This window comes from Enhydra lutris, unplaced genomic scaffold (assembly GCF_002288905.1).
Source record: "Enhydra lutris kenyoni isolate GAN:26980312 unplaced genomic scaffold, ASM228890v2 scaffoldscaffold10, whole genome shotgun sequence".
Classification (NCBI taxonomy): domain Eukaryota; kingdom Metazoa; phylum Chordata; class Mammalia; order Carnivora; family Mustelidae; genus Enhydra; species Enhydra lutris.
This window is the reverse complement of record NW_019154094.1, coordinates 44,097,403-44,111,985: the sequence shown is the minus strand read 5'-3', so window position 1 is coordinate 44,111,985 and position 14,583 is coordinate 44,097,403. Positions and strand designations below refer to the sequence as shown.

Below are 14,583 nucleotides of genomic sequence, written 5' to 3'. Positions count from 1 at the left end.
TCTGAAATCTTGAGACAAGTAGAGTGAAACTGCATCTGGGGGCTTCTCAGATAAGGTCATACCGTTCACAGTGCACCAACCAGGCCATCCTGGATGTAGATCCTCCAAGGCAGGGCTGAAAGCTGACGTGGCTGGCCCCTTCCTCTGTGCTCCAGTGCCAGCTCCTCCCCTGCAGCGTTTGCAGGCCCTCTGTTCTCGAGCATAGGTGCAGGCTGTGTCTCCCAGCCCCCTTCAGAGACCACGCTCGGCTCTTAGCCTTTGGATCGCTGCAGCATCTCCTGACAGCCATACCAGGGCTACTGTGGGTTTAGAAGGCTATAGGAGATGACACTTTAGTATACCCATTTCGATTTCTCATTACTGAATTTAAAGTGTCTAAAGTGTCTTTGTTAAGAAAATAGTTTATCCTCAGAGGGACTTTAGTTAAGAGATTCACAGACAGTGGTGTTTTTGGAGAAGGATCCAAAAATGGCATACCATAGACTTTCAAGAAATATTTGTTGAATCTACTTGTTTGGGGCAAGCTGGGACCAGGAGAATACCAGCATGTACCCACACCCACCCCAACCTTGTGTCCCCAGGCAGGACTGCAACACCAGCCTGGTGCGGGCCTGCTGGAACGAGCTCTTCACCCTTGGCCTGGCCCAGTGTGCCCAGGTCATGAGTCTCTCCACTATCCTGGCAGCCATTGTCAACCACCTGCAGAACAGCATCCAGGAAGGTAGGGCTGGGGCTGTGGGGATTGTGTCTCGGTTCAGGCCGGCCCCTTGCGAACTAGCCAGCTGCGGCATCCCACAGCTTCCACGTGCTGAGCATAGCTTACCTTTGAAGTCCTGAGGTCTTCACCAGTGAGAACATTTAAATTTCCACCTTACTGTCTTCATATAAGGAATATGAAAGGGGAAAAAAAGATAATTGGAAAAGTTGCCAGCTTCCTGATACGTAGGCATTTAGTGATGTTTTCAGAGTAATCACAGCTTATACTTTCATCTTGATTGACGGTTATAAATGGAAGAAGTTGTAGTTTTTCACTTGTGTGGGTGAAAGAAAAATACAGTTCTTACCTACTGTGTTTCTCTTCCCTGCGTGTCTTCTTTACTACTCACACAGAACACTTCTGACACATGTGGTCACCAGTTTGGTGGGTGTTTTCCCCACAACAGGCACTTCTCTGAGATACCAGCTGGGTATCCAATATTTTAACTCAATTCTGTCACTGTCAGACATAGTGTTAGTGTCAGATCCCACAGGTTAAGGGCTCAGGTCCCACAAGATCCTCCCCCCAACACACACACACACACACACACACACTCACACACACACACACACACACACACACACACACACACACACACACACGTGTATCCAGGCTATCACTTGTGCTTCTGACTAACCCGCTATATAAACTGGAGGTTGTAGCAGCCCTTGGGTTGGATTAATTCACTATCACAGCTCACAGAACTCAAGGATAGAGGATACAGATGAACGGCCAAATGAAGAGCTCTATGGGGTGAGGTCTAGGAGAGTCTCAAGCACAGGAGCTTTTGTCCCTGTGGACTTGAGGTGCTTCACTCTTGCTGTGTGTGTGTGTGTGTTCACCAACCTGGAAGCTCTCTGAACTCCATCCATCATTCATTCCATTTCTAGCCCCTCTCCCCTCTCTGGATGATGAGGGATGGAGCTGGAAATGCCAAGCTTCTGAGCATTCCTTTTCTCCCCAGGGGCCATTAGGGGTCCCACCCAGAGATACCTCAGTGGAACAAAAGATGCTCCTAGTCCTCTTAACACTTAGAAATTTACAAGGGTTGGAGGAGCTCTTTGTCAGTGATAAGGTCAAAAACAAATATTGGGGGCGCCTGGGTGGCTGAGTGGGTTAAAGCCTCTGCCTTTGGCTCGGGTCATGATCCCAGGGTCCTGGGATCGAGTCCCATATCGGGCTCTCTGCTCAGCGGGGAGCCTGCTTCCCCTTCTCTCTCTGCCTGCCTCTCTGTCTACTTGTGATCTCTGTCAAATAAATAAATAAAATCTTAAAAGAAAAAAAGATATTAGACCAACAGATGCTGCTAATGCTCTTATCACTTAGAAATTACAAGGACTTTGAGAGCTCTGTGTCAGGAACCGGGGGGCAGAGACCAATATACATATTTTCTGTTCTCACAATGGGTTACCCTTTCCTCTATAACAAATTCTCAGAGCCCTAAAGGGATTGTGTGCAGTTAGGTCCCTGGTTTTCCCCAAGTGAAACAGCAAGTGGAAGAGCTGGATACAAACTTGGGCCACACAGACCCCTAGTCCAGAACATAGTTGCCTCACGCACTTGCTCTCATGAATGAACAAGTGACTGTCTTCTAGAAAGATCTGTGGCAACCATCTAATGTCTGGCGGCCTAGTCCCAACTGCATCTGGACCAGGAGATAGCCAGTGCAGTCTGTCCACGTCCTCTGAGTCTAGAGTGAACCAAAGACATGGTCTCAAGGCAGCATGCCCAGGATTCAGGACTAATACTTGATGCTGAATTGCAGCTGCTACACTTTTAACTAAGCATTCGAGATGTTTGATTATCTAGGATTCAAGTGAATAGTTATAACTTTGTCTAATACTTTTTTGGAATAGTAATATAAAAGTGATTTTTTAAATTTACACTTTTTCAAAGATTTTATATATTTGTCAGAGTCCAAGCAGGGGGACCAGCAGGCAGAGGGAGAGGGAGAAGCAGGCTCCCCCACTGAGCAGGGAGCCTGATGTGGGACTGGATCCCAGGAGCCTGGGATCATGACCTGAGCCGAAGGCAGATGCTCAACGGACTGAGCCACCCAGGCGTCCCTAAAAGTGATTTTTTTTTAAACCCTATAACATTTTGTTATATATGTTAGATTTTTGTTATATATAAGTTAGATTTGTTCACAAATGAGAATTAGTTATTATTTATTTATTTAGGGAGAGAGTGGGGGAGGAGGGGAAGAGAGAATCTTTCTTTTTTTTTTTCTTTTTTTTCCCCCCTGAGAATTTTAAGCAGGCTCCACACCCAGTGAGGAGCCCAACACGGCTTGATCTCACCACCCTGAGATCATGACCTGAGCCAAAATCAAAGAGTCAGATGCTTAACCAACTGAGCCACCCAGGCACCCCTTAATTATCCTATATCTTTTTTTTCCCCCCAGCATAACAGAACTTATTGTTTATGCACCATACCCAGTGCTCTATGCCGTATGTGCCCTCCGTAATACCCACCACCTGGCTCCCCCAACCTCCCACCCCCACCCCGCCCCTTCAAAACCCTCAGATTGTTTTTCAGAGTCCATAGTCTCTCATGGTTCACCTCCCCTTCTAATTTCCCTCAACTCCCTTCTCCTCTCCATCCCACAAGATCCTCCCCCCAACACACACACACACACACACACACACTCACACACACACACACACACACACACACACACACACACACACACACACACGTGTATCCAGGCTATCACTTGTGCTTCTGACTAACCCGCTATATAAACTGGAGGTTGTAGCAGCCCTTGGGTTGGATTAATTCACTATCACAGCTCACAGAACTCAAGGATAGAGGATACAGATGAACGGCCAAATGAAGAGCTCTATGGGGTGAGGTCTAGGAGAGTCTCAAGCACAGGAGCTTTTGTCCCTGTGGACTTGAGGTGCTTCACTCTTGCTGTGTGTGTGTGTGTGTTCACCAACCTGGAAGCTCTCTGAACTCCATCCATCATTCATTCCATTTCTAGCCCCTCTCCCCTCTCTGGATGATGAGGGATGGAGCTGGAAATGCCAAGCTTCTGAGCATTCCTTTTCTCCCCAGGGGCCATTAGGGGTCCCACCCAGAGATACCTCAGTGGAACAAAAGATGCTCCTAGTCCTCTTAACACTTAGAAATTTACAAGGGTTGGAGGAGCTCTTTGTCAGTGATAAGGTCAAAAACAAATATTGGGGGCGCCTGGGTGGCTGAGTGGGTTAAAGCCTCTGCCTTTGGCTCGGGTCATGATCCCAGGGTCCTGGGATCGAGTCCCATATCGGGCTCTCTGCTCAGCGGGGAGCCTGCTTCCCCTTCTCTCTCTGCCTGCCTCTCTGTCTACTTGTGATCTCTGTCAAATAAATAAATAAAATCTTAAAAGAAAAAAAGATATTAGACCAACAGATGCTGCTAATGCTCTTATCACTTAGAAATTACAAGGACTTTGAGAGCTCTGTGTCAGGAACCGGGGGGCAGAGACCAATATACATATTTTCTGTTCTCACAATGGGTTACCCTTTCCTCTATAACAAATTCTCAGAGCCCTAAAGGGATTGTGTGCAGTTAGGTCCCTGGTTTTCCCCAAGTGAAACAGCAAGTGGAAGAGCTGGATACAAACTTGGGCCACACAGACCCCTAGTCCAGAACATAGTTGCCTCACGCACTTGCTCTCATGAATGAACAAGTGACTGTCTTCTAGAAAGATCTGTGGCAACCATCTAATGTCTGGCGGCCTAGTCCCAACTGCATCTGGACCAGGAGATAGCCAGTGCAGTCTGTCCACGTCCTCTGAGTCTAGAGTGAACCAAAGACATGGTCTCAAGGCAGCATGCCCAGGATTCAGGACTAATACTTGATGCTGAATTGCAGCTGCTACACTTTTAACTAAGCATTCGAGATGTTTGATTATCTAGGATTCAAGTGAATAGTTATAACTTTGTCTAATACTTTTTTGGAATAGTAATATAAAAGTGATTTTTTAAATTTACACTTTTTCAAAGATTTTATATATTTGTCAGAGTCCAAGCAGGGGGACCAGCAGGCAGAGGGAGAGGGAGAAGCAGGCTCCCCCACTGAGCAGGGAGCCTGATGTGGGACTGGATCCCAGGAGCCTGGGATCATGACCTGAGCCGAAGGCAGATGCTCAACGGACTGAGCCACCCAGGCGTCCCTAAAAGTGATTTTTTTTTAAACCCTATAACATTTTGTTATATATGTTAGATTTTTGTTATATATAAGTTAGATTTGTTCACAAATGAGAATTAGTTATTATTTATTTATTTAGGGAGAGAGTGGGGGAGGAGGGGAAGAGAGAATCTTTCTTTTTTTTTTTCTTTTTTTTCCCCCCTGAGAATTTTAAGCAGGCTCCACACCCAGTGAGGAGCCCAACACGGCTTGATCTCACCACCCTGAGATCATGACCTGAGCCAAAATCAAAGAGTCAGATGCTTAACCAACTGAGCCACCCAGGCACCCCTTAATTATCCTATATCTTTTTTTTCCCCCCAGCATAACAGAACTTATTGTTTATGCACCATACCCAGTGCTCTATGCCGTATGTGCCCTCCGTAATACCCACCACCTGGCTCCCCCAACCTCCCACCCCCACCCCGCCCCTTCAAAACCCTCAGATTGTTTTTCAGAGTCCATAGTCTCTCATGGTTCACCTCCCCTTCTAATTTCCCTCAACTCCCTTCTCCTCTCCATCTCCCCTTGTCCTCCATGTTATTTGTTGTGCTCCACAAATAAGTGAAACCATATGATAGTTGACTCTCTCTGCTTGACTTATTTCACTCAGCATAATCTCTTCCAGTCCCATCCATGTTGCTACAAAAGTTGGGTATTCATCCTTTCTGATGGAGGCATAATACTCCATAGTGTATATGGACCACATCTTCCTTATCCATTCGTCCATTGAAGGGCATCTTGGTTCTTTCCACAGTTTGGCGATTGTGGACATTGCTGCTATAAACATTGGGGTACAGATGGCCCTTCTTTTCACTACATCTGTATCTTTGGGGTAAATACCCGGTAGTGCAATTGCAGGGTCATAGGGAAGCTCTATTTTTAATTTCTTGAGGAATCTCCACACTGTTCTCCAAAGAGGCTGCACCAACTTGCATTCCCACCAGCAGTGTAAGAGGGTTCCCCTTTCTCCACATCCCTTCCAACACATGTTGTTTCCTGTTTTGCTAATTTTGGCCATTCTAACTGGTGTAAGGTGGTATCTCAATGTGGTTTTAATTTGAATCTCCCTGGTGGCTAGTGATGATGAACATTTTTTCATGTGTCTGATAGCCATTTGTATGTCTTCATTGGAGAAGTGTCTGTTCATGTTTTCTGCCCATTTTTTGACATGATTATCTGTTTTGTGTGTGTTGAGTTTGAGAAGTTCTTTATAGATCCTGGATTATCCTTTATCTTTTAATTGCATGTGATAATACCAATATCTTCAGGAAATGTTGTCAGGAAGATTAAAACAGATAACATATAAAATTGTTTCCACAGCTAAAAAAATTCAGCATTTAATGACCAGGTCCATAAACCTTTATTAAATGCCTGCATAGACTTAGCCTGACAATGCTAAGAATCGATTTACCAGTCTTAAGCACAGAATAAAAGGGATTATCAGCGGGGCGCCTGGGTGGCTTAGTGGGTTAAAGCCTCTGCCTTCGGCTCAAGTCATGATTCCAGGGTCCTGGGATCGAGCCCCACATCGGGCTTTCTGCTCAGCAGGGAGCCTGCTTCCCCCCTCTCTCTGCCTGCCTCTCTGCCTACTTGTGATCTCTCTCTCTCTCTCTGTGTCAAATAAATTAATAAAATCTTTTAAAAAAGGGGTGGGGGATTATCAGTTTGTACCTACAGGCTCTGCCAAAGGTAGGGCCAGGGAGAATCGATGGTCTAGGGGTTTGTTGCTGAGACAGAATATACGGCAGAGTGGCATTTGGGTATACCTGTTGTCACTTCACCTTCACCTGGAAAATGAGGCTCTTGACCATCTTAAGGTAACTGGTTTTCCGTTAAAAAGGAAAATAATTTTCTCTTTCAATCTGTGGCTCCTCAAAGAAGCTAATGTTATTGTTCTTACCAGCCTTTCTCAGGGGGTTCTGTGATGTTCATTTCTAGATAAACTTTCTGGAGACCGGATAAAGCAAGTCATGGAGCACATCTGGAAGCTTCAGGAGTTCTGTAACAGTATGGCGAAGCTGGATATAGATGGCTATGAGTATGCATACCTTAAAGCTATAGTTCTCTTTAGTCCCGGTAAGATATGTGGCGGGGACTCAGAAGTTTTCCACCTGTCTACTGGTATTTCTGAACATGAACCTGTTGTCAAGTCATCAGCCAGATTGTAACCAAATGTTCTCTTAATAGGTGTGCTTTGCTAGCCAACATAAACACATACGTTCTTTTAAATTGCTACCTTTATAGTCCCAAAAACATATGCCATGGTGCCTGGTGACTTCATATGTTGAATAGATTTATTCTGTATCCTAATTTAAACCATTGGCCAAATAAGACTTTGGCATACCAAATAGAGTATACTACCATCCAGTGTCCATTTTTCTTTTCTTTTTTTTTTTTTTTTTTCTTTTTTCATTTTAGACAGCATGAGCGAAGGAGAGAGGCAGGGGGAAGGGGGAAGCAGGCTCTCTGCCTAGCAGGGAACCCCACATGGGTCTCAATCCCAGGACCCAGGGGTCATGACCTAAGCCAAAGGCAGATGCCCAGCCATCTGAGCCACCCAGGCACCCCCTCAGTGTCCCTTTTTTGTTTTGATTTCTTTTGCTTTCCTTTTTGCCAGTTTTCAGGCTATCAGCGTATGTCCTCCAGTAGAGACTCAAAGTGCCCAAGTTCAGCTGTCCCTGTGTTAGCACCTGAAGAAGAGGCAGGACTGTCCAGCTGGCCTCACTGCCCCCTCTCATCTATTCTCGCTAAACCTCCAGAGGTCACTAAGGCTGGCTCTTGTCCTGACTGCTGTCCTTGATAGCGGGGTTTGGACACAGCTTAACCCTCCCTTCCTCCCCAGCCATCCATTCGTGAACAACAAAATAGCTAATATAAATGGGAGAAATTCTGTGATTAAATATGTAGGAGGTAAAGGATCATTTGTAATCTTGGGTGATAGTTCTAAAACTCTGTTTTCTCAAGTGGTAGGAAGCCAGGTGTCCAGAAGCAAGCCAGGTGGGGCTGCTGAGGCTGGTGTGACCACTGAGGAGCCCAGCCCCCTCCTTATAACCTTCAGGCCTTGGCCAAGTACAGAGCAAAAGCCAGTGTTTTAGCAGTAATATCCAAACCGGACCCCCCTTCAGGGTTCAGTCTATATTGTACTTGAGAAATTTGCCAAAGGTTTAACTAAAAATAAGTACTAAGAAGTCTGCCAAGTGAGACTTTCCAAATACATGGGGCAATCTGGGGGCACTTTTCTTTTTTCAGATCACCCAGGTTTGACCAGCACAAGCCAGATTGAAAAATTCCAAGAAAAGGCACAGATGGAATTGCAGGACTATGTTCAGAAAACCTACTCGGAAGATACCTACCGGTGAGGCATACAGATACACGGTCTCGCTGTGGGGCAGGAAGGAGAGCAGCTGCAGCCTAGCCGCAAATATAAATTGGCAGCCTTCCCACCCCTGGCAGGCTGGGGGAGCCTCCTTTTGATCACATTTTAATTCCTGCATTTCATGGGTGGTAACTCTGGAAAGTGCTAGGTGGGAGGGTCCGGAATCCTGGGCCATTCCAGTGTTGCTGGTAAACAGTGGATAAGACCTTGGGCTGCTCTTCCATAACACAATGAGGGGTTGGAGTCATTCCTGTGTGATTTCCTCGGGGGCTGACAGGGACGCCCTTGCCCGGAAGAGCAGCCCCCTGCCCCTCTGGCCTGCATCCGCTGAAGAGGTAGAGCCAGCATCCTTCACAGAAGAGTTTGCATTGACAGAAGCCAAACCTGACCTCTACAGATGAGTGAGTAGGCTATAGAAAATAGTAATTTTGCCCTCAGGTAATTGATTTTCTTAAGTCCCTTTATTTGGGCAAAAAGTTAATTTGTAATATTTGTAATGGTTGGGCAACAAATATATGTGTACATATACACATATATGTGTATGTATACATACACACACACATGAGCCTTTCTCATGCAAATCTCAATAGGAAAGTTGTTCTCAATTAAAGTAGAAGGCCTGGCAGGCTTTTCAGCCAAAGAGTGGAGGAGCTCTTTGATCATGACCACTTCCAACCCACCAGAAGCTACATGAGTTACCGAGCTCACATCAGGCAAACTAGTATTTCCTTGCCGGCCCTGTTCCTTCAAAGTAAACCCTTGATCAGAACTGACCAGGAAGATACATGGCCCCACCTTCTTCATTTGTGTTGCCTTCACTGACCTCAGTCCATAGGTACCCCGTGGAATGAAAATGCCCCAGGCCCTAGGAAGACCATTCCTGTGGTGTGACTAGGGGGGGGCCTGTGGCTGGCCCTGATGGCAGAGAACGTCCTCTGCCTTAAACACAGTTCCATGACCCAGACACACCTTTTGCCAAAGCAGGATCCATTTTCTCCTGGAATCACTGAAAACCTCACCATGACTCTCATAATTTCAGCCTCAGAACATAGGGGATTGGGACTTCCAGGTAACGCACCCACACGTAGTTCATACATCCAGCCAGATATGTGGGCAAGCTGTCGCCTGAGAAGCCATGGGCCTACTCCCACGCCATGCCCATGGTCAGAAGATCGTGGAAATGCCCCTCTGGTGGCTGCTGGCAGGGCCACAACACACTAGAGTCATCATGACAACAGCAGCTCTCTGGCCTTTGAAAGTAGGTGTTTCTAAAAAAAATCTAGTCAGGGACCCAGGGATGGAGGAGGTAGCCAGCCAAGTGATTTGGGACCAAAAATGAAAGAAGGGAGGCTTTCTCACAGGGCTCAAAGTTCCCAAAAAAAAAGGCTCTAGGATGGTTGACATCTGTTTTCTGCATTCATTATTTTACTTTTTCCCGTCTTTATGCCTTTTCTCGTACTATTTGCTCCTCCTGAAATACTCTCCCATTCTTCCCCACTGTTTACATCTCTGCTGAGAGAAACCTCAGCCAGCCTCTAAAGCCCAGCTTTAGAGGGCTGCGCTGGTGTCCCCTTATACCTTTGTGTGTCCTGCAAGACCACAGTGGCTGGACAGATGGAAGATGGTGCTGGAATGCTGCTTGCATAATAGATGTATTCTCTTTTAAAAACCAATGTTTACTGTAGAAAACATTACAACATTCTGGAAAGTAAAATGAAAATGTCCATACAAATACCACCATTCATAGACACCTGTTAATGTTTTATGCATTTCCTTCCAGAAGTTTTTTTATATTTATGTAATTGGAATCATAAAATACAAAGTAAGATTTTGTAACCCTTTGTTCATGTAATGTTCAGCTGAGCATACTTCATCTTTTGTGGCTAAGGAAATGCTGTAATTTCTTTAACACTTTCCCATTGATGAAAATGAAGGTTATTTCCACGCCGGCCCTGCGGTGAACATCCTTGCACACATGGTTCTGTGCAGTGGCTGTGGAACACAGTCACGTGCTTCAGATACAATGTCTGTGGCCCACCACGACAGGGTCACCATGTGCCCTACCACACAGGGTGTTTACAAACTGAAGATAATCTAATGCTTTATTTTTAATTATAATGCTATACAACAGTGGGAATTAGGGGAATACGGAAGAGAAGTAGTTTAAGTAAAGGCACTCCCAAGTCCCCAAACCCAGAGGCCAACCATTAACATTTTAGTGAACATCCTTATAAATACTTTTGTATGCATGTCACACAAACCTGCACAGTGAGACTGCGCTGTGCTTGCTGCTTCCCAGTCTGCTTTTATTCAAGCTGTACATCATGGACTTCTTTCCTTACCAGTGATAACACATCTTCTTTATACTTTTTAGTGGGTCTATAGTGATCTTTTATATGGAGACACACCACACTTTATTTTAACCTATCCTTTATTGATTTTCAAATTTTTCTTTCTTGGTGGGAGAGGGGAGAATTGTTTAAAATGAGGACACATTTGTACAGACATCTTTATACTTAGTTTTGATTTTTTTTCTCTCCTGATAAATTCCTGTAAGAGGAACTGTTGAAATTTTAAATACAAGGGGTAGATCACAATTCAGTTTTGTTTGGTTTAATTCCAAGCAGTGCAGACAAGGTCCCAGGAGCCTGTCCAGGGAGAAGTCTGAAGGGCAAAGAATCCCCTTTCTCTAAGGACCCTCCCTTTTACAGATTGGCCCGGATTCTTGTTCGCCTGCCAGCACTCAGGCTGATGAGCTCCAACATAACAGAAGAACTTTTTTTTACCGGTCTCATTGGCAATGTGTCAATAGACAGCATAATCCCCTACATCCTCAAGATGGAGACAGCAGAGTATAACGGCCAGATCACCGGAGCCAGCCTATAGTGAGCACCACACGCCTGCCGAGAAGCAAAAGGATCCTTCCAGGACTGCTCAGAGACCGAGAAAATAAAGTAATGGTATTTTGGTATGTGCAAATATTTCCCGTATGTTAGCCATTTCCTACCTGGTTTCTTCTTATCTGTTAATCACAGACAATAGCAACTAAAAGACTAGTAGGATCCTTTCCTGCCATAAGAAATGTTTTAATGCCTTTTGATGAAGCAGATTTTGGAACAATCTTTTAACCCAATTTGTATTTAGAAATTCTCAAAGGGCAAAAAACAGAGTTTTATAATGTCAGAGACTAGTATTAAACAAAACTAAAAGAACCTAAGAGAACAGTATGTGTGTATATATATTAAAAATGTCCTTGGAATTAATAGCTACTAATTACCAGGGTAATAATATTAGCACTTTCTAAGCACTTCTTATCAATGCGTAATGTTAGCAACATCTTGCCCTTGGGCAGGACAAATGGAAAACTGTATATGTCTTTTGCTGAAATGCTAATAATTTCTGTGAAAACGCACTAGGGTACAGGAGACAATCATTTATGTTTAAGAAGAGATGGCATCATTCCTAATTGTATGCACACATTGGTGGTGTTGAACTAAATTCCTATGAATGAATGAAAATGTGGCTCATCTGTATCATGCAGTAAGTGGGAGTGTGGAGGCACAGTTGGTGGTGACCCGAACTGCAAGCTTCCTCAGCTTTTGAGTTGATGACGCTTGTCAGCTTCCTTGACCTCTGGTTCTGGTCTGTGACGGGCATCTGCAGGCTCCTCCAAACCCGGGGCTCCTTCTCATGACTGGTTCCCAGAATTGGATTACAACCAGTCAGACATTAACTGCCAGTTCGTGCAGCAACTGAAAGCATCCCTACATCACCTCCACCACTCACGGCAGACAGAGCCTTCTGACCAAAAAGTGCAAGGTGGGCATTTTGAACCCAACAGTAATTCCTGAATGCAATCTGGGGCAGTTGCTCGTTGTTCAGACGGAGGAGTACAAAGGCTCCCTTCTCACAGGGTTTCCATTCCAGACATCCCCTTGAGAAGGGCTGTATTCCTGCAGCTCACTTGGAGCTGTGAGGGGATTTGGGGCCAGGGGGTGGGGGCGGTGCAGGATTTTGCTGCCTGGCCAGGGTGGTGGTGGTGGTGTAGCTGAATGGAAGGTTTCTCAGTTGACCTTAAATATCAGGGTTTTCCACAGTGTCTCCAGACTCAGCACTTCTGTTGGCAATTCTCTGAGTGGTACTGGTACACCGTGCACTTTGATTCCCCCAGGAGTGTGCCAGCAAAGAACCCTGGAGCATTTTAGGTGATGGATGCAGAAGCAAGCTACCTGCTCTTAAAAAACAAAACAACAAAAAAGAACAACAGGAAAAAAAAAAACCTTAACTCCCAAAGTTATCTTCTTTCTCTTAAGTTATAGCAACCATCGTTTACAAGAACAGAATGCAGTTATAAGGAAGTTCTCTCTAGAGAAGAGACCCATAAATTCCCATGGATGCGAGCAGCGGGCATTTCCTGCTTGGGAAAAGTGCCATGTCCAAGACCCGGTCAGGTATTCTTCATTTCCTTTCTGTATAGCCCAGATTAAGAAAACAGCTAAAGTGAAATTTGCGTCTCCCAGATCTTTTGATCACATGGTATCCAGAAAGATCCCAGTGCACTTCCCCCTGCCTCTCAGGCACTCTCGGCCTGACTCAGGCCATAGAGGTGGGACCTCATGTGCTGTGTGGGTGCCCGGCCGGGCGCTGCCTTAAGACAAACAGAATGCTCTATGCTGAAGCGTTAGCAGCACTTTGTGAAAGTCTAGTGGGAATTAAGTGGGGACAGTATCTCCAACTTCTAAATTTCTATTTGTTTTTGTGTATTATTTGTAGTTCTTGTCTTGGAAGCAAATTTTGTAAACAGTAAGGGTGCGTGCCCATTATAAAATGATGGAAAGAATTTTAATTTTGCCAGCTTAAATTTTTGGTTTTCTAAATTTGATTTAAATTTCAAAATTAAGGGGAAAAAAAAAAAAAAAAAAAACAGCCAGGACAGTGCAGTAAGGGCAGGTCTGTTTCGTTTCTGCTCAGGAAGGATTTTAGCAGAGGCTATTTTCAACCGTGTTTATGCATTTTACAAGCAAGTTGCCTCTTTTCTGTTCTTTTCATTTTTTAATGTAAGCGTGTCTGTTGATCACACAGCAGTTCTCTGGGATTACATGCTATGTCACATCTCCTAGATCTGATTCTCAGTGTTGGGGAAAAGGCCCACCCCTTCTTCCTGGGGGTAGCCCTGGGAGTCCTGTGTCCATTCAGCTTATAGACTCGGGTTGCCATCAGATACTGGGACAGCTTAACCAAGACCTCGACTGAGGTCCCAACCACACCACTGCTGAAGGATTTTGGAGTAAAGGTGACAACCTGCAGAAAAACTGAACATGTGGGTGAGTGAGTGCCGGACCCTGGCAGGACAGCCCTGGAGAAAAATCAGTTTGGCTTAGAGGGTTGTTGATTCTGACCTGGTCCTGCCTCTTGAGTCCCTTCGCTGATGGTGGCGGATTGCAGTGGACCATTTTGGCCTTGAACACTCATTAGTTTCCCAGATCCTCTTGGCCTTACTGTGAAGTAGCCTTTCCCTGAAGATCATGTTCACACAAGCTGGTTTCTTGCTGCCCCAAATCATTTCACACTTTTTGATAGCAGGTCCGTCCCATCTTGTCAGATTGGTTAAGAGAAGCCCAAAGTCCAGAACTTACTTTAAAGGGGTCCCTAGCAAATACTGAGTTTCAGCTTTCACAAAGGCTCTTATCCCTCATTTGTAGTCTGTGAGTCTAGATTTAGTTAAGGAAGGCCAGCCCTCTACTGAGAGTCTCTGAGTGAAATGAGCCAACAACAGATTCTTCGGCACACAGCCTGCCCACGTGTCCCTTCTGCTGGCCCGGCCCTTCCTTTGGAGGAGGGGTCCACTAGTGAAAGGAGGTGGGAGTACGCATCAGTGCTTCTTGATGAAATGGGCCCTTTTCCAGTGGCATCTCAGATAAATGCTAGACAGCTGTACGCTGAAACTGTGGAGGTCATTACACAGAATCTTAAAACAGGACAGGAAGAGACTTAGAAGTAAGTCCAGATTACCCAAACAAATGATACTGTCCAAGTTATTCCACCCTTCTGATTTGCAGTTTGTATGTGTGTCTGTTGGGGGAAACCATTATTTATTATCTAACTTCTGCCATGAGGCTGTGATTGGGGTTCTTTAGGGTTTGGGTTTTTATATTTAATTACAGGCGTAGTCACTTGTTGCAAGAGGTTATGTAAATGCCCTCAAGAGGGACTGTCTTCTAGCTTGTCAGTATTAAATGTGAACTCTGCTCTGAGGCAGTTGCCCACGAGC

General features: G+C 45.2%; 1 protein-coding gene across 1 annotated transcript in view; it reads left to right on the top strand.

Annotated features, from left to right (window-relative positions):
• Positions 1-13,168, top strand: part of LOC111144259 (nuclear receptor subfamily 2 group C member 2) — an 89,322-nt gene extending 76,154 nt beyond the window's left edge. The window contains exons 12-15 of the mRNA XM_022498485.1: positions 582-721; positions 6,875-7,012; positions 8,186-8,291; positions 11,024-13,168. Coding sequence (XP_022354193.1) covers positions 582-721; positions 6,875-7,012; positions 8,186-8,291; positions 11,024-11,198 — 559 coding nt within the window. The 3' untranslated portion in view covers positions 11,199-13,168. The remainder of the gene's footprint in view (positions 1-581; positions 722-6,874; positions 7,013-8,185; positions 8,292-11,023) is intronic.
• Positions 13,169-14,583: the final 1,415 nt, after the last annotated feature.